This window comes from Panulirus ornatus, chromosome 67, assembly GCF_036320965.1.
Source record: "Panulirus ornatus isolate Po-2019 chromosome 67, ASM3632096v1, whole genome shotgun sequence".
NCBI classification, from domain to species: domain Eukaryota; kingdom Metazoa; phylum Arthropoda; class Malacostraca; order Decapoda; family Palinuridae; genus Panulirus; species Panulirus ornatus.
Genome location: NC_092290.1, coordinates 5,414,634 through 5,441,919, shown reverse-complemented (window position 1 = coordinate 5,441,919; position 27,286 = coordinate 5,414,634). Strand labels below are relative to the sequence as shown.

At 38.7% G+C, this 27,286-nt stretch overlaps 1 protein-coding gene across 18 annotated transcripts in view; it reads left to right on the top strand.

The window, feature by feature from the left end:
• The window catches only part of LOC139747108 (uncharacterized), a 275,924-nt gene that overhangs the window by 148,916 nt on the left and 99,722 nt on the right, over nt 1-27,286 (top strand). For 2 of the 18 annotated variants that reach the window (XM_071658950.1, XM_071658951.1), the window contains exon 6: nt 25,350-25,651. The exons of 13 other annotated variants lie outside the window; for them this stretch is intronic. In XM_071658950.1, coding sequence (XP_071515051.1) covers nt 25,350-25,625 — 276 coding nt within the window. In that variant the 3' untranslated portion in view covers nt 25,626-25,651. Of the gene's footprint in view, nt 1-10,826; nt 11,277-25,349; nt 25,652-27,286 lie in introns of those variants that run through there. 3 more of the 18 variants (XM_071658949.1, XM_071658936.1, XM_071658947.1) reach the window with 3 other exon arrangements.

Genomic DNA, 27,286 nt, shown 5'->3' with positions numbered 1-27,286 from the left:
TAATGTATATATACATGAATATGTGTGGATGGGCCATTCTTCATCTGTTTCCTGGAGCTATCTCGCTGATGCGGGAAACAATGATTAAGTATAATGAGTATATATAATATATCTATATTGTGGGGCCTGGATGTGGAGGGGGAGCTGTGGTTTCGGTGCATTGTGCGTGACAGCTGGAGACTGTGAACGAATGTGGCCTTTGTTGTCTTTTCCTAGCGCTACTTTGCACGCATGCAGGGGAGGGGGGTGCCATTTCATGCGTGGCGGGATGGCGGTGGGAATGGATGAAGGCAGCATGTATAAATATGTACGTGGGTATATTATGTCTGTGTATGTATATGTATTTATACATTGAAATGTATAGGTATGTATATGTGTGTGTGTGGGCGTTTATGTATATACATGTGTATGTGGGTGGGTTGGGCCATTCTTTCATCTGTTTCCTTGCGCTACCTTGCTAACGCAGGAGACAGCAACAAAGTATGATATATGATATATATATGTGTGTGTGCGATTGCACACACACACACTTTCCTTGCGCTATCTCACTAACACGGGAGATGGCGACAGAGTATAATATATGATATATGTATATTTGTGTGTGTGCGCATCCATTCATTTACCTTCTTTTCCGAGAAGTTCCTTCTATCTTTTATGGGGCTTCTGAAGCACTCAGGAAATTAGCTACATTTACCAGTTGGGATTACAGGTCATAGATTGTAATGATGTGTGTGTGTATTTGTATATTTATACATAGGGTTTTATTTTTGATTGTGGGATGACTTGAATGAGAAGGGTCCTATACTGTTGCAAAGAATTGAGTGCCAAGCACTTTAAGGTGGGATTACATTGGGAGACTCTTTGTTGTAATGTGTCGGTATTGAAGTCTTGCAGTGGCTAGGCAACCACTGATCTTTTATTCTTTTTTTCCCCCCATGGTTAATGACCAGGTTAATAAAGGGTAGAATTGGATGGAGTAGCTGAATTGTATGTAGAGGGTATTTAGGAATTCTTTTTCTTGTCCAACTTTGGTGCCAGTAATTGTTTTAGGTATGCATAGTTATTTCGCTGTCTTTGTGTTGATGTTTGTGGTGTGAGGAGTTAATATGCTTGTTTTATGTGATGCACAATATGCTTTGAGTTTTGTTGAGTGGGAATGAATTGTTACTCTTATGTGGTGGGAGGATTTATGTTGGATTCATTTTAGCTTGGCAAGTAGGATAACGGTGAGGCAGTGTTCTGCCTGTGTAATATATTGTTGTATGTTTGCTGTTGTTTGCGTAGTAGAGATGAATAGTTTACCCCTACCTCACACTTCAACATTTTGTACTAACATAGTCTTCAACCCCAATAAACACAAAATTGACAAAACATAGTCTTTTCTAATCTAAGTAACCCAACATGTATGAAACAGTCACCCTCGTTTGATCACATCCACACTATCTGTCATGTATAATGAACCAAAACCAGAGTCCTCTTATGTATGGCCAAGCTCTATAGACCTTTCTCCTGTTTCATGTGACTACTTTATATGCCATGGTCAAGCCCAATGACATGTCGTTGTTTATGAGGGTTAAAACAAGTATGTTTGAAGGTAAAGAATTCCCAGTGATGTATGGATATGAAGCAGGGGCTGTAGATGAGGATGTGGAGTGGAAAGAGGATGTATTGGAAATGAAATGTGTAAGGACAGGATGTGGTGTGAGTTGGTTTGATTGAGTGAGTAATAAAAGGGCAAGAGAGAAATGTGCTAATAATTGAGTGGTTGAGAGAGCTGAAGATAGTATGCTGAAATGCTTTGGACATATGGAGAGAATGAGTGAGGAAAGGATGGCAGAGAAAGAAGATGGGTATATGTAAGAAGCGGAGGGAACAAGGAGAATGGGTAGACCAAATTGGAGATGGAAGGATTGAGTGAAAAAGATTTTGAGTAATTCGGGCCTGACCATAAAGGAGGATGAAAGGCATGCACGAGATGGAGTGAATTGGAGCAGTGTGGTATACTGGAGTCAGTGCGCTGTCAGTGGACCGAACCAGGGTATGTGAAACATCTAGGGTAAACCATGGAAAGTTCTGTGGGATGTGGATGAGGAGCTGTGGTTTCAGTTCATCACACATGACAGAAGAGTGGATGTGGCCTTTCTTTGTCTGTTCCTGGTGCTACCTTGCTAATGCAGGAAACAGCAATCAAGTATAAAAAAATAAGAAAGTAAACTAAAATAAATGTACTTCTTGTCCCAGGAGTTCCTTTATCTTTATGATACTCCTGCAACACCCAGAAAGCTGGATTTATCCACATCTTATAACCATGTGTCATTATGCATGGTGCTGTTGTTTGTGCATCTATGTGCAGGGCAGTTATGTAGTAAGAGCTTGATGCCTTCATTATATTAGTTATTTTAGTGGCTATGCTGCCAGTGAATGTTCTGAGTGCATTATTTCGTTTGGTTTGCAGCTGTTTCATATTTGCTTTTGTGAGGATGGAAGCTCAGGCAGATGAAGCATAGTTTAAAGTGGAGTGGCTGAATTGTTTGAATATCCATACATACGTACATCTTGACTCAGGAATCCTTGTATCTATATGAGACTCTTGCAGTACTCAGGATGCTGGGAACATCTGCCAATCAGGGCCATAGGTTCTTGCAGTAGTAAGGATGCTGTGAACATCCTCTGATCAGGATCTTAGGTCATAAAATTTGCTGATGTGTGTGCATCTATGTGCAGGGAATGTGGGACAGTCAGTAGTTAAGAGCTCAATTTCTTTGTTATGTTAGTTGTAACATGGGCATGAAGTGTTATAGGGATGAGAAATATAATTAGTGTTTGTTGAGGGAATATGGCTTCGATATGTATAGGTCTGGTGGGTTGGGGTTTGAGATTTGAGTTGGGAGGGCAATTATTTACTCCTTGTCAGGTTATTTTGAGTATATATGTTGTCATATTTGTTGGATGTAAGGAGATCTTTGTGTAGGTGATTTTGAAGTGTGAGATAGGGTTAAGCTTTCTATTTTTACAAGGGGGATGTTGGTTAGTTATAGAGTGGTTGGATAGGAGAACTCTGTTGCTGTTGCATAGAATTGAGTGCTGAGTATGTTGAAGTGGGATTGCATTGGAAAGGTCTCTGTTTCGATGTGAAGATGCTTAGCATTTTGTGGTTGCAAGGCAGCCAGCACTTGTTTTGAGTGCAGTATTTTACATGGTTTGCAGCTTTGTTATTTTATGCTTTCGATAAAAGAAAACACCAGGCAGTTGAAATGTGGTTTAGAAGTGGAGTGGAATAATTATTTGTAGATGATGTTTTGTGATAATTATCCCTGTCCAGTTCTGGTGCCAGTTAGTATTTTGAAGGCATTTTGTTTGTGTGTTGCTTATGTCATGATGTTATTGGTGTGGTTAGTGAATGTTTTGTGTTATGTGTGATGCCTAAAGTGGTTGATGTTTTCTTAAGTGGAAGTGATTGTTCATCCAAGATGATGAGGGTGTAAGCTAGACCTGTGTCTGCCTCAGGTGAAAAGAGTGATTGAGGACTTCTGTGGAGATGCAGACATTCTGTTCTTGATGAGCTGTTGTTCCAGTTTTTTAATATAGTGTTGATTGTTTGTTATTGGTGTAATTTTGTCACTTACATTAAAGGACCATCATGTTATGGTCTGCTAGGTGATGGCTCATGTAAGAGGAGACTGATGAGTGTTGGAGAAAAAACAACTGCATAGGGAATTCCATTTTAGAGATTAAGTGTTTTAGAGATGAAGCTGTCATGAGTGAGTCATGCCAGCTTGCTACAAAATTGGCCATCGACTTTTTTTTATTATTTTGAGGAAGGTGTTTAAAAAGAAAAAAAAATCCCCCCCCCCCCTCTCTCTCTCTCTCTCTCTCTCTCTCTCTCTCTCTCTCTCTCTCTCTCTCTCTCTTCGTTGCATTACACATGACAGCTAGAGACTGAGTGTGAACGAATGTGGCCTTTTAGCGCTACCTCGCAGGCATGCGAGGGGAGGAGGGGTGCCATTTCATGTATGGCGGGATGGGGATGGGAATGGCTGAGGGTAGGAGGTATGAATATGTACGTGTATATACGTATTTGTTTATGTATATGTACGTATACATTGAAATGTATAGGTATGTATTTGGGCGTGTATGGATGTACATGTGTATGTGGGTGGGTTGGGCCATTCTTCTGTCTCTTTCCTTGCACTACCTTGCTAATGCAGGAGACTGCGACAAAGTATAATATATATATATATATATATATATATATATATATATATATATATATATATATATATATATATATATATGTATATATATATATATATATATATATATATATATATATATATATATATATATATATATATATATATATATATTTTTTTTTTTTATTTTGCTTTGTCGCTGTCTCCCGCGTTTGCGAGGTAGCGCAAGGAAACAGACGAAAGAAATGGCCCAACCCACCCCCATATACAATGTATACACACACACGTCCACACACGCAAATATACGTACCTATACATCTCAGTGTACACATATATATACATACACAGACACATACATATATACCCATGCACACAATTCACACTGTCTGCCCCCATTCACTCCCATCCAGTTTTTCTCCATTCAAACTTACCTCCCAATTGACTTGACCCTCAACCCTACTGTACCTAATAACCTTGCTCTTATTCACATTTACTCTTAACTTTCTTCTTTCACACACTTTACCAAACTCAGTCACCAGCTTCTGCAGTCTCTCACATGAATCAGCCACCAGCGCTGTATCATCAGCGAACAACAACTAACTCACTTCCCAAGCTCTCTCATCCACAACAGACTTCATACTTGTCCCTCTTTCCAAAACTCTTGCATTCACCTCCCTAACAACCCCATCCATAAACAAATTAACCAACCATGGAGACATCACACACCCCTGCCGCAAACCTACATTCACTGAGAACCAATCACTTTCCTCTCTTCCTACACATACACATGCCTTACATCCTCGATAAAAACTTTTCACTGCTTCTAACAACTTGCCTCCCACACCATATATTCTTAATATATATATATATATATATATATATATATATTTTTTTTTTTTTTCAAACTATTCGCCATTTCCCGCGTTAGCGAGGTAGCTTTAAGAACAGAGAACTGGGCCATTGAGGGAATATCCTCACCTGGCCCCCTTCTCTGTTCCTTCTTTTGGAAAATTAAAAAAAAAATTGAGAGGGGAGGATTTCCAGCCCCCCGCTCCCTTCCCTTTTAGTCGCCTTCTACGACACGCTGGGAATATGTGGGAAGTATTCTTTCTCCCCTATCCCCAGGTAGCGCAAGGAGACAGATGAAAGAAATGCCCCAACCCACCCCCATACACATGTATATACATACACGTCCACACACACAAATATACATACCTATACATCTCAATGTACACATATATATACACACACAGACATATACATATATACACATGTACATTATTCATACTGTCTGCCTTTATTTATTCCCATTGCCACCTTGCCACACATGGAATAACATCCCCCTCCCCCCTCATGTGTGTGAGGTAGCGCTAGGAAAAGACAACAAAGGCCCCATTCGTTCACACTCAGTCTCTAGCTGTCATGTAATAGTTCCCGAAACCACAGCTCCCTTTCCACATCCAGGCCCCACAGAACTTTCCATGGTTTACCCCAGACGTTTCACATGCCCTGATTCAATCCATTGACAGCACGTCGACCCCGGTATACCACATCGATCCAATTCACTCTATTCCTTGCCCGCCTTTCACCCTGCTGCATGTTGAGGCCCCGATCACTCAAAATCTTTTTCACTCCATCTTTCCACCTCCAATTTGGTCTCCCACTTCTCCTCGTTTCCTCCACCTCCGACACATATATCCTCTTGGTCGATCTTTCCTCACTCATTCTCTCCATGTGCCCAGACCATTTCAAAACACCCTCTTCTGCTCTCTCAACCACGCTCTTTATTTCCACACATCTCTCTTACCCTTCCATTACTTACTCGATCAAACCACCTCACACCACATATTGTCCTCAAACATCTCATTTCCAGCACATCCACCCTCCTGTGCACAACTCTATCCATAGCCCACGCCTCGCAACCATACAACATTGTTGGAACTACTATTCCTTCAAACATACCCATTTTTGCTTTCCGAGATAATGTTCTCAACTTCTAAACATTCTTCAAGGCTCCCAGGATCTTCACCCCCTCCCCCACCCTATGATTCACTTCCGCTTCCATGGTTCCATCCGCTGCCAGATCCACTCCCAGATATCTAAAACACTTTACTTCCTGGGGATAGGGGAGAAAGAATACTTCCTACGTATTCCCTGCGTGTCGTAGAAGGCGACTAAAAGGGGAGGGAGTGGGGGGCTGGAAATCCTCCCCTCTTGTTTTTTTTTTTTTCCTAAAAGAAGGAACAGAGAAGGGGGCCAGGTGAGGATATTCCCTCAGAGGCCCAGTCCTCTGTTCTTAACGCTACCTTGCTAACGCGGGAAATGGTGAATAGTTTGAAAGAAAAGAATATATATATATATATATATATATATATATATATATATATATATATATATATATATATATATATATATATATTATTGCGAACTCGCTAATGCGGGAAATAGCGAATGTGAAAAAAATAGGAGGTAAGGGGAGTGGGGGAGGAATGGGATGTATTTAGGGAAGCAGTGATGGCTTGCGCAAAAGATGCTTGTGGCATGAGAAGCGTGGGAGGTGGGTTGATTAGAAAAGGTAGTGAGTGGTGGAATGAAGAAGTAAGATCATTAGTGAAAGAGAAGAGAGAGGCATTTGAACGATTTTTGCAGGGAAAAAATGCAAATGAGTGGGAGAGGTATAAAAGAAAAAGGCAGGAGGTCAAGAGAAAGGTGCAAGAGGTGAAAAAGAGGGCAAATGAGAGTTTGGGTGAGAGAGTATCATTAAATTTCAGGGAGAATAAAAAGATGTTTTGGAAGGAGGTAAATAAAGTACGTAAGACAAGGGAGCAAATGGGAACTTCAGTGAAGGGGGCAAATGGGGAGGTGATAACAAGTAGTGGTGATGTGAGAAGGAGATAGAGTGAGTATTTTGAAGGTTTGTTGAATGTGTTTGATGATAGAGCGGCAGATATGGGGTGTTTTGGTTGAGGTGGTGTGCAAAGTGAGAGGGTTAGGGAAAATGATTTGGTAAATAGAGAAGAGGTAGTAAAAGCTTTACGGAAGATGAAAGCCGGCAAAGCAGCAGGTTTGGATGGCATTGCAGTGGAATTTATTAAAAAAGGGGGTGACTGTATTGTTGACTGGTTGGCAAGGTTATTTAATATATGTATGATTCATGGTGAGGTGCCTGAGGATTGGCGGAATGCTTGCATAGTGCCACTGTACAAAGGCAAAGGGGATAAGAGTGAGTGCTCAAATTACAGAGGTATAAGTTTGTTGAGTATTCCTGGTAAATTATATGGGAGGCTATTGATTGAGAGGGTGAAGGCATGTACAGAGCGTCAGATTGGGGAAGAGCAGTGTGGTTTCAGAAGTGGTAGAGGATGTGTGGATCAGGTGTTTGCTTTGAAGAATGTATGCGAGAAATACTTAGAAAAACAAATGTATTTGTATGTAGCATTTATGGATCTGGAGAAGGTATATGATAGAGCTGATAGAGATGCTCTGTGGAAGGTATTAAGAATATATGGTGTAGGAGGCAAGTTGTTAGAAGCAGTGAAAAGTTTTTATCGAGGATGTAAGGCATGTGTTCGTGTAGGAAGAGAGGAAAGTGATTGGTTCTCAGTGAATGTAGGTTTGCGGCAGGGGTGTGTGATGTCTCCATGGTTGTTTAATTTGTTTATGGATGGAGTTGTTAGGGAGGTGAATGCAAGAGTTTTGGAAAGAGGGGCAAGTATGCAGTCTGTGGATGAGAGTGCTTGGGAAGTGAGTCAGTTGTTGTTCGCTGATGATACAGCGCTGGTGGCTGATTCATGTAAGAAACTGCAGAAGCTGGTGACTGAGTTTGGTAAAGTGTGTGAAAGAAGAAAGTTAAGCATAAATGTGAATAAGAGCAAGGTTATTAGGTACAGTAGAGTGGAGGGTCAAGTCAATTGGGAGGTAAGTTTGAATGGAGAAAAGCTGGAGGAAGTGAAGTGTTTTAGATATCTGGGAGTGGATCTGGCAGCGGATGGAACCATGGAAGCGGAAGTGAATCATAGGGTGGGGGAGGGGGCGAAAATTCTGGGAGCCTTGAAGAATGTTTGGAAGTCGAGAACATTATCTCGGAAAGCAAAAATGGGTATGTTTGAAGGAATAATGGTTCCAACAATGTTGTATGGTTGCGAGGCGTGGGCTATGGATAGAGTTGTGCGTAGGAGGGTGGATGTGCTGGAAATGAGATGTTTGAGGACAATGTGGTGTGAGGTGGTTTGATCGAGTAAGTAATGTAAGGGTAAGAGAGATGTGTGGAAATAAAAAGAGTGTGGTTGAGAGAGCAGAAGAGGGTGTTTTGAAATGGTTTGGTCACATGGAGAGAATGAGTGAGGAAAGATTGACCAAGAGAATATATGTGTCAGAGGTGGAGGGAACGAGGAGAAGTGGGAGACCAAATTGGAGGTGGAAAGATGGAGTGAAAAAGATTTTGAGTGATCGGGGCCTGAACATGCAGGAGGGTGAAAGGAAGGCAAGGAATAGAGTGAATTGGAACGATGTGGTATACCGGGGTCGACGTGCTGTCATTGGATTGAACCAGGGCATGTGAAGCGTCTGGGGTAAACCATGCAAAGTGTGTGGGGCCTGGATGTGGAAAGGGAGCTGTGGTTTCGGTGCATTATTACATGACAGCTAGAGACTGAGTGTGAACGAATGGGGCCTTTGGTGTTTTTCCTAGCGCTACCTCGCACACATGAGGGGGGAGGGGGTTGTTATTCCATGTGTGGAGGGGTGGCGATGGGAACAAATAAAGGCAGACAGTATGAATTGTGTGCATGTGTGTATATGTATATGTCTGTGTGTGTATATATATGTGTACATTGAGATGTATAGGTATGTATATTGTGCATGGGTGGACATGTATGTATATACATGTGTATGTGGGCGGGTTGGGCCATTCTTTCGTCTGTTTCCTTGCCCTACCTCGCTAACGCGGGAGACAGCAACAAAGCAAAATAAAAAATAATAAATGAATGAAAAAAAATAGAGGTAGAGAGAGGGGGACTTTATTTTTTAGCCATTACCCACCTTAGCAAGGTAGTACCAGGAACAGATGAAGAAAGACCTCGTTCACTCTCATCCATTTTTCTGGTTGTCATGTGTAATGTACTAAAATCACAGCCCCCTGCCCACAGCTGGGCCCCACAGACCTTCCTGGGTTTCCTCCAGCAACTTCATATGCCATAGCTCAGTTCATTGACAGCATTTTGCCTCCTGTATACCACATTACTCCATTTCACTCTGTCTCGTGCAAGCCTTTTGCTCTCCCGCATGTTCAGGTTTGAGCACTCAAGATCTCTTTCACTCCATCCCTCCATCTCCAAGTTGGTCTTCCTCTTCTCCTTTACCCTTCTACTTCTGGCATATATATATCCTCTTTGTCAGCTTATTCTCATTCATTTTCTCTCCACTCTTTGTCAACGTATTCATTTTCTCTCCACATGTATTTAGATATGTATTTATACATAGTTGTTGCCTGGCTCTTCCTGCAAGAGGTTACACCACAAGCAAAAAGTAACCCTTGGTGAAGGTGTATCATTGGAATTACTGCCCGTCAGTGAACTTACACAATGAGCATCATCCATCACTATAACTACAACACTTCAGCATATCCCAAGACCCTTCATACCCATTATGCAACTACCACAAAGAAGAAAACACTACCCATTTGCCCTGCTTTTTCTTCACTTAGATGCACATGCAACATCATAACATTTGATGACCTGTGGCCCCAACTGGTGTATATGGTCACTTTCATGAGTACTACAGTAGCCTCATAAGAGTGAGGGGTAACCTGATCACAGCCCCTTTAAGTTTTATAAACAGACCAGTGATGTGGGCAGTGAACAGTTCTTTAAGAGATGTAAGGAAAGAGCAACCAGATTGCATTACATGGAATTAAGAGAGACTAAAAAAGAGTTAAAGAAGTAGTTTTATTAGTATAAGAGTGATGGATAAATGGAATAGAATGACTGAGGACATGGCTATTGCAGACTGCATACATAAATTTGATAAGTTCTGATTGTTGAGATTGTCCAAGAAATGGGGCTCATGAGTGTAAAACTCTCCCATACAGTGCAAGTTGGTAATTGCACATTGTGTATGTATAGATAGATAGATTGATTGATAGATATAGATGTTGCTGGGCTCTACTTAAGGATGGTTAATGTGAGAGTGAGAAGTCACTGAATGAGGATGTTATCATTCTTTAGAAGAGAGAAGTCTTTTGAATTTTTTTTGTTGTTGCTCCAGTGGGTTTCATAATTTCTGTGCTCTTTGAGTGTGGCTCTGAAACTGCAGGAATCCTATAAAAAGGAGCCTGAGTTGTTATGTTAATGAAAATATATATATTTATATGTATTGATATTTTTTTTCCCAGTATCAGAAGCACTTTCAGTTAATGGAAATCCTGCTCAAGGTTTTACATATAAATGGCATATATGGTTGAACCATTATTTGGTAAATATGAATTGGAGTTTTCTTATTTTTTTTTTTTTTAGTGCTTATTTAAAATGTAAGAAATAAAATATACTTTTTGTTTTATCTTTACTTTAGACTATGTAGGAAAGAATGGCTTACACCAGATCTTGTGTAACCACCACCCGATGGTCTTTGTTTTAGGTGAGGGTGGTACGTGGGAAGGATCCATCGCTGCAGATGAAGATTGGACGCTACACCTGTAAATTCTGCTCCCACTCCACTTACAAGAAAGAAGATATGAGACGACACCTTAGGACTCATACAGGGGAAAAACCATTCATCTGTCCCCACTGCCCATATCGTGCAACACAGAAAGCCCATCTTTTATCACATATGAGCCGTAAACATTTTAATGAAAACCTGTTTAATGCGGGCATATTTGATGAAAATGCATTTGTAATGAAAGCTCCTGAGTAAATTTTTAAAGATATAATATGAAAAGTGGAATTACAAAATATGTTTTCAACCAATATACAAATATGAGACAGTATAACACACAAAGAGTTTATTTATTCTTTGGTTAGCAATCAGTAATGATCAACCAGATGTGATCATGAGATAGTGATGTTAATTAAAGTTTGAAAAAGAATAGCCACTTATTTAATTGCCTTACTTGGTATATCTTAAGGTTTGGAAGCAGAGCACCATTTACAATATTTATAGTTGCATTACTTTCTGTTGAAAGTATGCATAAAGTTTATATTTTTTGGTGACATATAGAACAACCATGATTATACTTTCCTGCAGTTTTGCTACAGACACGTTGTACCTCAAACTTGATCTGTACCTAATGGTACTAGACTTATGGCTTAAATGAAAGTTTATAAGGAAATTTTCATGGACAGATTCTGATGTGTTAACTTTACAGAAATGTAATGATATAACTTTAGGATGCTACTCACTGCATTTTGTTAAACTGTCATCTTTGTTTAGGCTGAATATCTTTGAGATGTAGTTAGGGTATTGGTTAAGTGAAAAACATAAAGTTTGTGACATTTAATAGCTAGGTTTATAAGTGAGAGGTACCCAATGATTGGATATGTGATGTAACTGGACTAATCATGAGACATTATTGTTAGTGAACACACATTGACAGTAACCTTTTAAGGGGGTTATTAGTTTCAGAATTGTAATTGGCAGAATGTGGTTTAAAAGAATGCATACATGAATATACATGAATGTGTGGGGTTTGAAATCAACAGACTTTATTTGTGTTTGTATTAAATGACAGGATTTGAAGGAGAGGTTGTTGGATATGAACATACTGAAAGGGGTGGCAAGCTAAATGGCTTATCATTTTGGAAGAGGCAAGTGTGAAATTTTGTGATACATTTAGAATAAGAAGAAAGGACCTGTATGTAAAAGGAATAGTGAAAGTGAGCATGCTTGTAAAAATGGCATGTGTGCAGAAATACCAGAAGTGAAGAATGGCATAAGGTGAGTAAATATAAGTAAGGAAAATGACGTGAAGGCATTAATGGAAGTAAAGTCCCCACATATATATATATAGTGTACTGGGAGAAAAAAAAGCCTGTGTATATGCATTCTTATATTTCATGCCCACCTTTGAATAGGCAGTGGAGTACTAGCAAAAGTTGTGTAGAGATCATGTCTTCTCCAGGAGTGGCTAGAGCCTCTTTATGCATGTTTTAGAATTTTCCATCTAAGTTTGAATAGGCTAGTGCTTTGGAGAGACGTGTTGTTGCCATGTGTTACATTTAGATTTGATTAGCCTGCAGAAAAGTCTGGAAGCCTCAGTTTCCCACAGACAGCCATAGCAGAAGGTGGTCCCACTCTGCTGATCCACACTGTAAATTGAAATGGTTTTTTGATGGCTCAGACTGCATTAATGTCCACCAATTTTGTTTAGACATAGTAGAACATAAAGAAAGTGATTTTGAATATGGCAATAGAGGAAGACTCGATCATTTGAACTGAGCAGAGAAGAGTGAAAGTAGAGGATGATGCACTGGGTTGTTGGTTATGCACTGGGTTCAAATATGGTGGTGGTGTGCTGATTTAAAGGCCTATTGCTGCACCAAGGTTTAGATGTCATGCATTAGGTTTGAATTGCTTTGGCAGTTTAACTAGCTCATAATTTTTCTTAACATTTCAGGCTTTACAAATTTCGTCTGACTTCAGGAGATTGTTTATTCATGTACTTTTTTCATTTGTTAGTACCCCAGGAGCTTATCTTTGAAAGAATCGTGGTGATACATAGGACCTCTCTGTAAGGGTTCCTGTAATCTAAGACCATACCACTTCCAGTAGCAGGGTAATGTAGAGTTCTTTGATGAAACTGTACTTCCAGTGATACAGCTCAGTCAATGGTGACTTTTATCTCATGGTGTAACCTCTTGGAGGTGGAGTTTGGTAACATCTTTCATGTACTTAAAGGGTTAAATGTGTAGATGAAGCTTCTGGGATACAAACATAGCTTAATCATGGAATAAGGAAGTTGATTTGCTAGTTAAAGAAAGAACGAGGAAGTATATGGATGGTATTCGAGGGGAAGTAGTGTGACTGTTTGAAAGGAAAGAGACAAGAGGTCAGAGAAAAGTAAGGGCTCAAAAAGAGGGGAAATGAGAGACAGAGGGAGAGAGATTGCTCTTAAAATTTAGAGGAAGTGAAGATATATTTTTGAAGTAAGTGAGTGTGGTAAGGAGAACAAGAGAAAGAAATTGGAAGTGACAGAGGAGAGTTGTTCAGAAAGAGATAACACAAAAAAATTATGTGAAGACGAGAGACATGGCATATATGGGACAAGTTAGCATGCAGTTTGAGACAAATGTGTCAAGTAGGACTGAAAGAGTGAAATCCTTGCTCAAAATTAAGTATGAAGTCAGCAGGAGTCAATGGAATTGCAGTTAAGATTTTTAAAAAGAGGGGGTAACAGTGAGGGAGTGGTGGTGGTATTCAGGATATTTTTAAAGGCTCCTGCCTAGTGTGTGTATATATATATATATATATATATATATATATATATATATATATATATATATATATATATATATATATATATATATGTATATATAAATATACATATATATATAACATACAAACCTCCAACAGCCAGGATCGAACCCGGGACCCCTGTGCAAGAGGCTGTTGGAGGTTTGTATGTTCTATGAAGGTGCGCGTTCATATGCACTTTATTTGTATATATATATATATATATATATATATATATATATATATATATATGTATATGTATGTATATGTGTGTCCGTATACCTCCCACGTTTTCCCTGTATGTCGTAGAAGGCGACTAAAAGGGGAGGGAGCGGGGCCGCTGGAAATCCTTCCCTCTTGTTTTTTATTAATTTTCCAAAAGAGGAACAGAGAGGGGGCCAAGAGAGGACGTTCCCTCTAAGGCTCAGTCCTCTGTTCTTAACGTTACCTCGCTAACGCGGGAAATGGCAAATAGTATGAGATGTGAACGAATGTGGCATTTGTTGTCTTTTCTTAGCACTACCTCGCGCATGTGCGGGGGAAGGGGTTGCCATTTCATGTGTGGGAGGGTGGCGGAGGGGAATGGATGAAGGCAGCATGTATGAATGTGTACATGTGTATATATGTACATGTCTGTGTATGTTTATGTATGTATACGTTGAAATTGAAATATATAGGTATGTTTATGTATGTGTGTGGGTGGGTTGGGCCATTCTTTTGTCTGTTTTCTTGTGCTACCTCGCTAATGCGGGGGACAGCAACAAAGTATAATAATGATAATTATTTATATATATATATATATATATATATATATATATATATATATATATATATATATATATTTTTTTTTTTTTTTTTTTTTTTTTTTTTTTTTTTCGCTGTCTCCTGCACTTGCGAGGTAGCGCAAGGAAACAGACGAAAGAAATGGCCCAACCCACCCCCACACACACGTACACACATACATCCACACACGCAAATGTACATACCTACACAGCTTTCCATGGTTTACCCCAGACGCTTCACATGCCCTGATTCAATCCACTGACAGCACGTCAACCCTGGTATACCACATCGATCCAATTCACTCTATTCCTTGCCCTCCTTTCACCCTCCTGCATGTTCAGGCCCCGATCACACAAAATCTTTTTCACTCCATCTTTCCACCTCCAATTTGGTCTCCCACTTCTCGTTCCCTCCACCTCCGACACATATATCCTCTTGGTCAATCTTTCCTCACTCATTCTCTCCATGTGCCCAAACCATTTCAAAACACCCTCTTCTGCTCTCTCAACCATGCTCTTTTTATTTCCACACATCTCTCTTACCCTTACGTTACTTACTCGATCAAACCACCTCACACCACACATTTACCAGGAATACTCAACAAACTTATACCTCTGTAATATATATATATATATATATATATATATATATATATATATATATATATATATATATATATATTTAATTTGTTTATTTTACTTTGTCGCCATCTCCTGCGTTAGTGAGGTAGCGCAAGGAAACAGACACTTTTGCTTACATGGAGAACTGTTATGAGTCATTAAAATTCATTTTATGAAGGTTTACATTCCAAGCCAAAAAATATGCCCCTCATGAAAACTTTGTCTAGCTGATAGCTAGGAGGACTAAGCTGGTATGGGAAAATTTGGGATATAAAAGTAAGGGAAACACCTTTAGAAGGCAACAGAACCTATGAAAACCTTACTGAACTAATAATAGTTGGTGAGGCTTAAGCTGAACTGGAAAAATATCAGGTATGATGAAAGTAAGGAAAACACTTAAAGATCATTAGAATCCATGAAAACCTTATCCAAACTGTTAGTAAGGAGTTTTGTGCTGATCTGGAAAATTTTATAGGGAACTGTAAAAGTAAAGGACACTCATGGAATTCATCAGAACCCCAGAAATCTTTATGTAACTGATATTAGGGAGGACTGAGATTGTGAGTTGATTCGTATGTTGACACAACACATGGTCATTTTACATAGTAGCTGATGTAAAGTGCAAAAGAAGCATGTGACCTGCATCCCTATAGTGTATAGTCATCCTGTAAGTGCACAGTAAAATTTGGCCGGGAAAATGTGAAGTACCATGAAAAATAAGGAAAACCTTATGAGACTGAACAAAACCAAAGAAAGCCATGCCCAAGTAGTAGTAAAGAGGGCTATGTTGATTAAAGAAAATGTGAGGCACCATAAAATGATTTGGGGAAAATGTGGAAATCACACAAGTAAGGTAAATATTTTAGAAATTAACAGAACCTATGAAAACCTTGACTTATTTCCCATAGAAACCTATCCTTATCTTATTTTCAGTGGTTTATTAGATAGTACATTACTGGTGCTTATTTCAGTGATGTGTCCAATTTGGAACTTTACCAAACCTCAGTGTAATTTTATTATTAGAGGAGGAAAATACTATGTAATCAGCCAGTTTCATGAAGTTGAGAGTTCAAGTTTTAACAGAATCGCTTGATATCATATTGTTGCTGCTAATGGTCACCTTGCAAGGAACACTAAGTTTTGATATTGATAACATGCCGTTTAAATGAGAACTACTTGACTTGAAAACATGAAAATACATACTGCAATATACTTGCTTTGAAAGGCTTTACAAACCTTAAGTAATCATGATCATCACATTTAATACTCTGCCAACATAAGAATGTGCTTCTGTTGGGATATAGATCTCTCTTATTATATTATATTATCATAAACTACAAGAAAGCTGACTGGCCAGTGTTCACACAGTTAGTAGAGTCCAAGCTCCAGAACTTTTAAAAGACAATTTCTCACCCCCATACCATGCCGTCTACAAAGAAATATTCTCAGAAAAAAAAAATCACCATCAACATGGGTCTTACAACAAAAACAAACTAAACATCATCACTAACATAACCACTGAAAAGCACTAAAAACTTGCATTCCTAATTAACACCATTAACCACAAAACCCACAGCAACCAACAGTGTTGAACAATGAAGAAAATATATACACATCTCACTCAAATCCATCCCCTACTTATGAAGCACTTTTGAGTGGGGTTGGAGGGGAGAACATATTCATTAAACAGTACTCAACATTAGCCACAAACCAACTACACCTCTGAACAGAAAAAAAAAGTTCATCCATCCTGACAGTTGCTGACCCAGCTTTCAGTCCCATTGACATTTGCACTGCAGTTCAAACCTTAAAGAACTCTCTCTCAACAAATGCTGACAGCACCTCAAACTTCATATAAAACAGCGTAGCCCCATTACAGACATCGTCAATCACTCCTTGTTCCACAGTAAAATCCAATTGATAAAAGCATGCAATGATATCAACAATTCTGAAACCCTCAAGAAATTTACATGGAATAAGTACCGAAACATTCAAAATGAGAGTAGATTCGTAGCTGTTAAAAAAGTAGCATAATACAACAAGCAAAACAAGTGATGAGACTAGACAAGGCAGTCAAAAGAACCATCATTTTTTAAAATACAAGTCATGGGGGGCACTATATGGTAGCCATGTTGTCATGGCAAAAGCTCCCTAGGTACTCATAGGTAGTTACACTCTATTAGTAGGGTAGTTAGAGGGGAGAAAGAAGAGGTAGGACATGGGAAAGGGTAGTTTGAGATGGTTAATAAGGTGGCTTGAGGAGAGAAAGAAGAGGTGGACAGAGGAAAGGCTAGTTTGAGATGGAAGAGAAGATTAAAGCGTGTATGGTGTAAGTTTTTTTTTAATGCATATGGGTGATTTTCTGGAAACGTCGTTGGTGCTATATATATATATATATATATATATATATATCTGGGGATAGGGGAGAAAGAATACTTCCCACGTATTCCCTACATGTTGTAGAAGGCAACTAAAAGGGAAGGGAGTGGAGGCTGGAAATCCTCCCCTCTCATTTTTAATTTTCCAAAAGGAGGAACAGAGAAGGGGGCCAAGTGAGAATTTCCCTCAAAGGCTCAGTCCTCTATTCTTAACGCTACCTCGCCAATGCGGGAACCATGGAAGCGGAAGTGGATCATAGGGTGGGGGAGGGGGCGAAAATTTTGGGAGCCTTGAAAAATGTGTGGAAGTCGAGAACATTATCTCGGAAAGCAAAAATGGGTATGTTTGAAGGAATAGTGGTTCCAACAATGTTGTATGGTTGCGAGGCGTGGGCTATGGATAGAGATGTGCGCAGGAGGATGGATGTGCTGGAAATGAGATGTTTGAGGACAATGTGTGGTGTGAGGTGGTTTGAGCGAGTGAGTAACGTAAGGGTAAGAGAGATGTGTGGAAATAAAAAGAGCGTGGTTGAGAGAGCAGAAGAGGGTGTTTTGAAATGGTTTAGGCACATGGAGAGAATGAGTGAGGAAAGATTGACCAAGAGGATATATGTGTCGGAGGTGGAGGGAACAAGGAGAAGAGGGAGACCAAATTGGAGGTGGAAGGATGGAGTGAAAAAGATTTTGTGTGATCGGGGCCTGAACATGCAGGAGGGTGAAAGCAGGGCAAGGAATAGAGTGAATTGGATCGATGTGGTATACCGGGGTTGACGTGCTGTCAGTGGATTGAATCAGGGCATGTGAAGTGTCTGGGGTAAACCATGGAAAGCTGTGTAGGTATGTATATTTGCGTGTGTGGACGTATGTATATACATGTGTATGGGGGTGGGTTGGGCCATTTCTTTTGTCTGTTTCCTTGCGCTACCTCGCAAACGCGGGAGACAGCGACAAAGCAAAAAAAAAGAATATATATATATATATATATATATATATATATATATATATATATATATATATATATATATATATATATATATATATATGTGTGTGTGTGTGTATAATTTTTTTATTTTTTTTTAAGCAGATTGACTAAGTTAAACTAAGCATAGTTCATTGTGTACATGAATGGATTGCTGGAGCTTCACTGAGTGCTCTGAGGCATCAAGGGAACCAGGGATGTTTCATGTTTGTACTGTTGTTGATTCTCTCTCTCTCTCTCTCTCTCTCTCTCTCTCTCTCTCTCTCTCTCTCTCTCTCTCTCTCTCTCTCTCTCTCTCTCTCTCTCTCTCACACACACACACACACACACACACACACACACACACAAACTTAATTTAGAAAACATGAAGAAATGTCAAAATTAACAGAGGTGCCACACATAAGCAAAATCATGAAAGGCCAAATTATGGTAGTAGAGGTTACAGACCACTTACCAAAACAGAACTATATGACGAAATGATCCAGTATTGGCAAGAACACAAGGCACACTTAAGACACACCAAGACAGAACAAGATAGAATGAAAATCAGAGTAGTTACCGCCCAGATTATGAATATTACTGAAACCCACCAGACCAGCTGAGTTATCTTTTATGAGAGAACCACAGAAGTAAGTTCAAAGCAGTAATGGAAGTAGGTTGATGGTGAAATCATTCAACTTGATTTAGACAAACAACTCATGAGAAATTAAATAGTATGAGGGAAAATGCAATTTTGGAAACCCTTGATATAAAAGATTGATTGGAGGAAGGGTGGTCCGTTAGGAGCAAAATGCTGTTGCATCTTGAATGTGTTCAAAGAATATTAGTAGATAGATATTAAGGATGTAATGTATGTATGGATGGAGTAAAGATAAGAGTGGAGTGAAAGTGATGGGGGTAATGGACGTCATAATGTAAAGGAAATATAACAACGCAGTGAACATAAAGGTGGAATGAAGATGTAGTAGCGATAAGTGTTTAGTGGGAATATTATTGTACCTTCTGTGGTTTTTATAAGTTGATGTGGATAAGAGGTCGAAAAAGAAGTCGAGCATATGAGTTTAAATGACTAATGCACAATACACAAAATAACACGAAAGTGCACTTGGGAACTTATTGTGTTTCATTTTCCCCGTGGACTCATAGGAATACCTTGAACACCTTTTTTTTTTTTTTTTTTCCAAAAGAAGGAACAGAGAAGGGGGCCAGGTGAGGATAATCCCTCAAAGGCCCAGTCCTCTGATCTTAACGCTATCTCGCTAACGTGGGAAATGGCGAATAGTATAAAAAGAAAAAAAAGATATGTGTGTGTGTGTGGGCGTTTTTGTATATCCATGTGTATTTGGGTGGGTTGGGCCATTCTTTCGTCTGTTTCCTTGCACTACCTCGCTAAAGCGGGAGACAGCGGCTAAGTATAATAAAATAAAATAATAAGATATTAACAACTTTAACAGAAACCTAGTATATTCCTGTAAGGCTAGAGGTGTTTGGGGAATGGCATCCATTACTCTGAATTAGAGGAGAAATAGCTCCATGGTTACCTGATTCATTTGGTCAGATATGGAGACTGCATTAGGCCCAAGCTGTAATTCTCATGCTCATGATGTATGGTCATTTTCAGCTTCTCAGCAGTGCTTAAAAGTTTCCTGGATCTTTTTGTTCGCACATGCAACACTACCTTGATTTAATGCGAGAACACAGTCTTGTATGAAAAAAAAAATGCAGTTGTATGAGAACATGGGTACAAAGTCTGTTTACACATTGAGTAAGCAGGTGCTTATCTCAGACTGCAGGCAGTGACTAGACTGTGTCTTGTCTTGTTTTGAACTTTCTACTTAGGATATCTTTGTAGGCGTAAAGGCACAAAATTTGATGTTGCACCATTAAATTATTGTAAATTTGTGATTTAATTGACATTTACAAAAATGTCCATTAAATGCCAAATGTGCTAACCACACCATGCTTGCTGTCCTAGATTGTTCTCAACTGTCATCTAGAATACATAATCATCAATTCTTGGTTCATCCAGGATTGATTCCAACCATATGTCAAGTTTTCTTTTTATTGTTTCTGTGATGCCATGCATGTTTCTTGCTTCTCTTTGGCTGAACATTGAATCATTGTTCTATCCTCTTGGTTAAGCTGTTATATATTTTTGTTTGATTTATTTTCAGTATATTCTTTTGTATTCTTGAAAACTTAACAAACCTCTATCTTTCCTGTTAAGAGACCTTCAGGTTTAATAAATTTGCTTTTATACCTTCAGTTGTTCATGTGCATAGAGTATCATATATCTTTCTCTTCTTTTTTCTTGGTTTTATATAGTTACTATCTTTCTCTTCTTTTTTCTTGGTTTTATATAGTTACATTTCTTTCAGCCTTTCATGGTAGTACATATGTTCTTCCCCTCAGTTTTGTATTTGAAGTGCTTCTGAATTCTCTCCAATATGTTCATTTCTAATTGTTTCATTGATGACCATACAGCTCAGCAGTATTCAGTTTTGTTTCATACGTACATATATATATCTGTGTCCTTTACAAAAAGTTCTCAGAATCATACTAATCATCACTTGAATTGATTGTGCTATCTTGTCAATATGCTCTCTGAAATCTAATTTCTCATATATGGTGACACCCAAATTATTCATATCTGGCCCACTTTCTATCCGTTTCCCTGTTGGGCCTTTATACAGCACTACTAATGGATTCATCCTTCACTCAAACTATTTTTTCTAGTTTATCTTTGATAAATTCCATTAGTTCACTTCTGCCTAAACATAAACAGTGTCCAAGTCTTTTTTTTGTCACCATCTGATTAGTATCTAATCCAATCACTGTCCTTACTGTGGTGTCATCAGCAGAACTCCTTCCTATACTTCCCTTTAATGTATTGTCAGTGTCTGATAACATTACTACAAAGAGTATTGAGGTCATTGCCATTCCCTGTGGTAATCTAGACAGGATATCTTCCTCCTCAGACATGGTTCCATTTGCTAATAGGGTTGTGGTCAAAGAGAAACAAAGTACTGTAGTACAACAAGCAAGCAGTGTAGTGAGCATCATGGCAAAATCTCATTGCACACACTTGAAGGTAGGTAGTTACTGCATGTGCTCCTTCTGCCATACCTTACTGGGAGCTTTATTCATTGATTTTAGCATTGTACCATAGCCATATAAGTTATGTTATTTCACTCTTTTGTTTTTATGGGTACAGTATTTTTGCTTTATTTTATAACGGAAAACAAAATATGAAGAACTCTCTTCCCCAAATCATGAGCAACTTTTGCAAGTTACTGGAAATATATTGATAAACAGAAAATGCTGAGAGATAGAGTGCAGTGGATGAATAGAAGGGAATGGAAAACTAGAGAACCTGAATGTGAAAATAATTACAACTCTGTGAATACTAAGGAATGATCGGACTATGCAGCAGAGGATAGCATCAATTTCAGCTTCTGATTCTGTAAAAAATTAAGGAATGGGATTCTAGTGCTGCCACTAAGTACCCTTGTGTAATGTTACCAGATGCATGTGTTAGGTGTTGGAATTATTTAATAAGTATGTATGTAATATATACAGTGCACAGTGCAAGCAATAAATATACATAGTTTTACACATATATAACATACACATATGTAAATGTTTCAAGTAAAAATAGAATTCCTTCACAACAGAATCATTGTTGTGTATAATGCGCATGGGTGATATGGGGAGTAACAAAAGGTCTCCATCGGGGGGCCATGGAGTGGTAGTCCAGCAGGCATCATGAAAGCAGAATGACATCTCTAAACTAATTAGTGCTTTAACAGCAGTCATGAATTGGAATATTTTTACAGATGAATAGCTAAGTACCAAGACAGCATGACAGCCAAAGGTTTGATACCATTCATAAGAAAATATGATAAAAAAGGAAAATGCCAAATAAGAAAAGTGAATTATGAGACATGAAACAAAAACAAATTTAGCAAATAAGCATGAAGATAAAGAAAATGCTTATTGATTGCATAGGAGAGAAAGAAAATAAATGAAACAAAAGTAATCAGTAACCTGGTACAGAATCCGAAAGTGTTATTCTTATATGCTAAGATTTAGAGCAAAATTTTGAGATAGGGGCATTAAAGTTGGAGAAAAGTATGAAAATGACCCCAAGGAGATATTTAAGTTGTTGCTGGCAATAATGAGGCAGTATTCAGTAAGTTTGTTACAACTAGAGAGTGGATTTGTGAAAATACGGCCAATGTTCATTTATTCCTGATGGTACCTCTAAGGTGGGAGAAACAGTTGCTCATAGAAAGTTGGGAATTTAATGTCTTACTGGATCATTTTTATGAGAATGCCATTATGTATGTTGAAATGAACGAAAATGACATAGGAGCCATAGACTAACTCAAAACCTAGCACAGGAACCAGATGCAGTACTAACTTTTTCATAAAGATAGAAATGACATACCTGTTGAAAAGAAGTGTATTTGAAAGTGGTATACTGTAAAGGAAGTCCCTACTCTGCACTGTTTCGCTCATTGCTGTTCCACATAGTGCTCGTTTTAGGTTGACACCCTGATTCTTTTAATGGTATTTGCCATAATTTCCTGAGATGTTTGCGTGGTAGTTTTATTGTATGCAATTGCCACACCAGTTGATAATCATGCTCTTTAAACCCAAGTAGCATGTTATTGACTAGATTTTAAAGATAACCAGAATATCTTTACATACTTTATATTTGTGTGGAGAAGAGTCATTGAAGTTGTTTTTCATTTAGATACGTATAGAATTTTTATTACTTTAGATTTTTTCTCTATCTTGATTATTTTAAGCCTTTCTCTTTCTTTTATCTTATGCATGTTTGAGGTACCATCAGGAACAGATTAGTAAGCCGTAGAGGAAATATCCCTGCATCTCTCTCTCTCTCTCTCTCTCTCTCTCTCTCTCTCTCTCTCTCTCTCTCTCTCTCTCTCTCTCTCACTCTCTCTCTCACTCTCTCTCTCTCTCTCTCTCTCTCTCTCTGTCTCTCTCTCTCTCTCTCTCTCTCTCTCTCTCTCTCTCTCTCTCTCTCTGTCACTCTCTCTCTCTCTCTCTCTCTCTCTCTCTCTCTGTCACTCTCTCTCTCTGTCTCTGTCACTCTCTCTCTCTCTCTCTCTCTCTCTCTCTCTCTCTCTCTCTCTCTCTCTCTCTCTCTCTCTCTCTCTCAACATGCAGGAGGGTGAAACGCGTGCAAGGAATAGAGCGAATTGCAGTGATATATTGGAATAATATGTATATATTAATAGAGAGAGAGAGAGAGAGAGAGAAAAGCATTTCCACCCCCTGCTCTTGCCTCTATTAGCCACCTTCTATGACATGCAGGAGATGCATCAGCGAGGTAGCGTTAGGAACAGATAAGGAAATTGCCTCATTTGCTTACATCCACTCTTTTGCTGTCATGTATTATGCACCAAAACCAGAGCAGCCATAGTCAGGCCTCACAGACCTTTCCATATTTTTGTCTATCTACTTCTCATATCCTGGTTCACCCCATTAACAGCATATCATCCCCTGTAAATGACATCTCTCTGATTTGTGATATCCCGTGCATGCTTCACACTGTCTTGTATGCTCAGGCCTGAATCCTTCAAAGCTTCTTTCACTCCAAATTTCCACCTCCTACTTGGTGTCCCCCTTTTGCTCACTCCTTTCCATATATGCAAACCATTTTAGCACCACTTACCTCTACATCATTCTTTTACCCAACCCAATTTGTACCACATTTTGTCCTCATTTTATTTTCCACACATTCATCCTTCCTTTTACCTTTATGTCTAAAACCCAGGCCTCACATTCATGTAGCACTACTATATCATCAAATTACCCATTTTTTCCCTAAAAGATAATGACCTCTCTTCACATTCCTCAGTGCATCCAAAGACCTTTACCCCATCACCCACCCTATGGCTCTCTTCATCTGCCATGGTTCCATTTGCTACCATATCCACTGTCTAGTATTAAAAAAGATCACTTTACTTCCTCCAAATTCTCTCCATTCAGACTCACACTCCAAATAACATCTCTACACTGCTAACTTGATAACCTTGCTTTTATTCACATTTACTCTCAATCTCCTCCTTTCACACATTTTACCAATCTCAGAAACAGACATATGCCCCAGTACCATATCATCAGTGAATGTAACAACTGACTTACCACCCAGCGATGGTGGGACACACACACACACACACACACACACACACACACACACACACACACACACCAGCAAACTGCATGCCTGGTCCTTTCTCCATGACCCTTACATTCACTTCCTACACGTCCCCATATATAAGTAGAATAAACAGCCATGGGACATAAAATCTCTGCCACAGACTCACCTTCATGTAGATACACAACCTCCTCCTTGCTCACTCCCACACATGCCTTACTATTTTGGTAAACACTCCTCACTGCTTGTAATAGCCTTCTTTGCACACCATATATCCGTGATACCTATCTCCAGAATTATATGTGTTAGAAAAAGCAAAGCCAGAACTAGTTCAACATTAGGAATTTATTTCTGTCCTCTAGATCACTTTTTTTAATGGTATCAGGGAATGTTATTTTTTTAGGCCTAAGCTTTTAAAAGCATAGTCTATATAGGATAAAAAGAATCATATACTGTAACATTGCAGTAAACCAAAAATGTATTTAAGATGAGTTTTACGTGATACTTTCATCTTCATTCTGGTAATGCAATTGATATCTTTTTGCCTATATATTTAACAGTATAATCAATTTTGTAATATTTTTATTAAAAAAATGAAGAATCACACTTTATGCTTGCTGAGATTACTGAAATATAATAGACATTAAGTAGACATGGTCTTGTAACATCACTATATGATTGTTTGGGTGAAAGATGGCCCAAGCTGTAGTGGATAAACTCACCACACTGGCCAATAACACCCTCATTTGATTCTCTTTGTAGGGCTGTGAGGTGAACCGTCAACGAGAAGTTCCCACTTTCTTGTGCCCCTACTGCCGCACAGTCTCCTTCATGAGCATGAGTGACCTCCGCCGCCATGTACGCATCCACACTGGGGAAAAGCCTTATGCTTGTCCACACTGCCCATATCGTGCCAAGAGGACCACTCATTTGCAGGATCATATACGGAGGCGTCACCCTCCTGTTAATGTGGAGCACTCTCTTGTAACTCAGATATTGCCTACCACTCCTAACTCAAGCTTGTACTCATCTCTTTGACGCCACATGCGCATAGCACTGCAAATGTAATTTTGATATTTATGTATTTTATCCACATGCGTAATCACATAAAATTTTATTTATTCACTACTGTTGACTTGATTTCTCTTGTTGATATTGGAGCAATAAATCATTTACAAATTTCAAGACAAGTCATGAATGAGAGTTAAGGGAAGAATGTTAAAAGTGACCAGTCCTTACAAGACTTGTTTTCTGTAAATAGTCTGATTGTTATGAAGTTTGGGTCTTTGTTTATTTCATCTTGCATTGTAAAAAGTGAATAGTTTCCAGAATATATGGAAACAACTTACATAGAGGTGTTTCTTTTCAGTTTTTAGAGGTGGTGTTAGCTTTTTCTTGCCTAGAAAATTTTGCATCTAAATCCCTATAATAATTCATTCATTTTTCTGATGTGGTGATAGTTTTGTTGGATTATGGCTAATAATTAAAGCTATACTTACATTGGATTCTTTTTATTCCATGTACTACATTGTAAAATTGTTATAGTTCTTAGCTGTTCATACTATAAACTTTATATATTACATACTTATTAAGGAGTTAACATGAGGGTCTGAACTAAACAAATTGTCCTTGTTTGTTTTACCTTTGTGTGTAGAACATCCAGGAAATGGATGGAGGAGGATGAGTTATTTTTCTTTACTTGATTGTGTATCAAAGAGGAGGGCTGAAATGTGTCTAATGTATCATTAAACCCTCTGTACTGTAGTGGCTGCATATAGTTAGAGGCTCAACTCTTACATTCATGACATTCAGGTATGTGAATTAACTTAGGGACGCACTGATTTGATTTTTTTTCTTTTCTCTTTTTTTTTTTTTTTTTGGGGGGGGGGGGGGGGCACATCATTAGAAAATGTCTGGAATGCTGACAAAGAACTCGGTGCATCAAGAGTTGTGAAATAGCAAGGCAACTAGGGCATTGAATGTTACAAAGGCAAGGCCATAAACTCAACAGTTTTGAGGTTATGCGAAATGGGCAGAAAGGTTTGGAATCCTCTGAATATTTTTGGCCAAAAAGTGGATGCAGAGCATAGAAATACAGATTAATTATGTAAGAGCTTGGTTTCTTCTTTATGGTAGTTGCATCATGGGCATGCAGGATTTTGGAATACATTGTAAAAGTGTTTGTTATGTTGTAGGAATCAGTGATGTCCAGAGTGTAAATGGGAAAGTGTGACATGTTTGTTTAGGGAGTCTGGCTTTTGATGGGTGTATGTCTGTTGGGATGGAATGTAGTACTGAATTGGGAAAGCCATTGTTTTGTACCTTTCAGTTAATTTCATTGCAAATGTGTTTTTTCAATTTTTGTTGGGGTGGGGATCTGTGAATTGGGATTTTTTTTTTCCTCCGGGTGGGATCTGGTTTGGAGGGGCTGTAATGCTGTTGCATATTGAGTGCCAAGTATGCTTATATAGGATTGTTGTGACAAGATCTTCCTTTGATTGTGTAGGTGTTGAATATTTGTGGTTACCAGGCAGCCAGTGATTGTTTGTTCAGAGTGGTCTGTTTTGTGTGGTTTGCACCTTTGTTATATGTTTCTATAAGGCTGGTGAGACAAAATTTGAAGTGAATTGGAAGAAATTTTGTAAAGGAAGTCAAGGGATTCTCTTTCCTGTTCAGATATATACCAATTGGCATTCTGA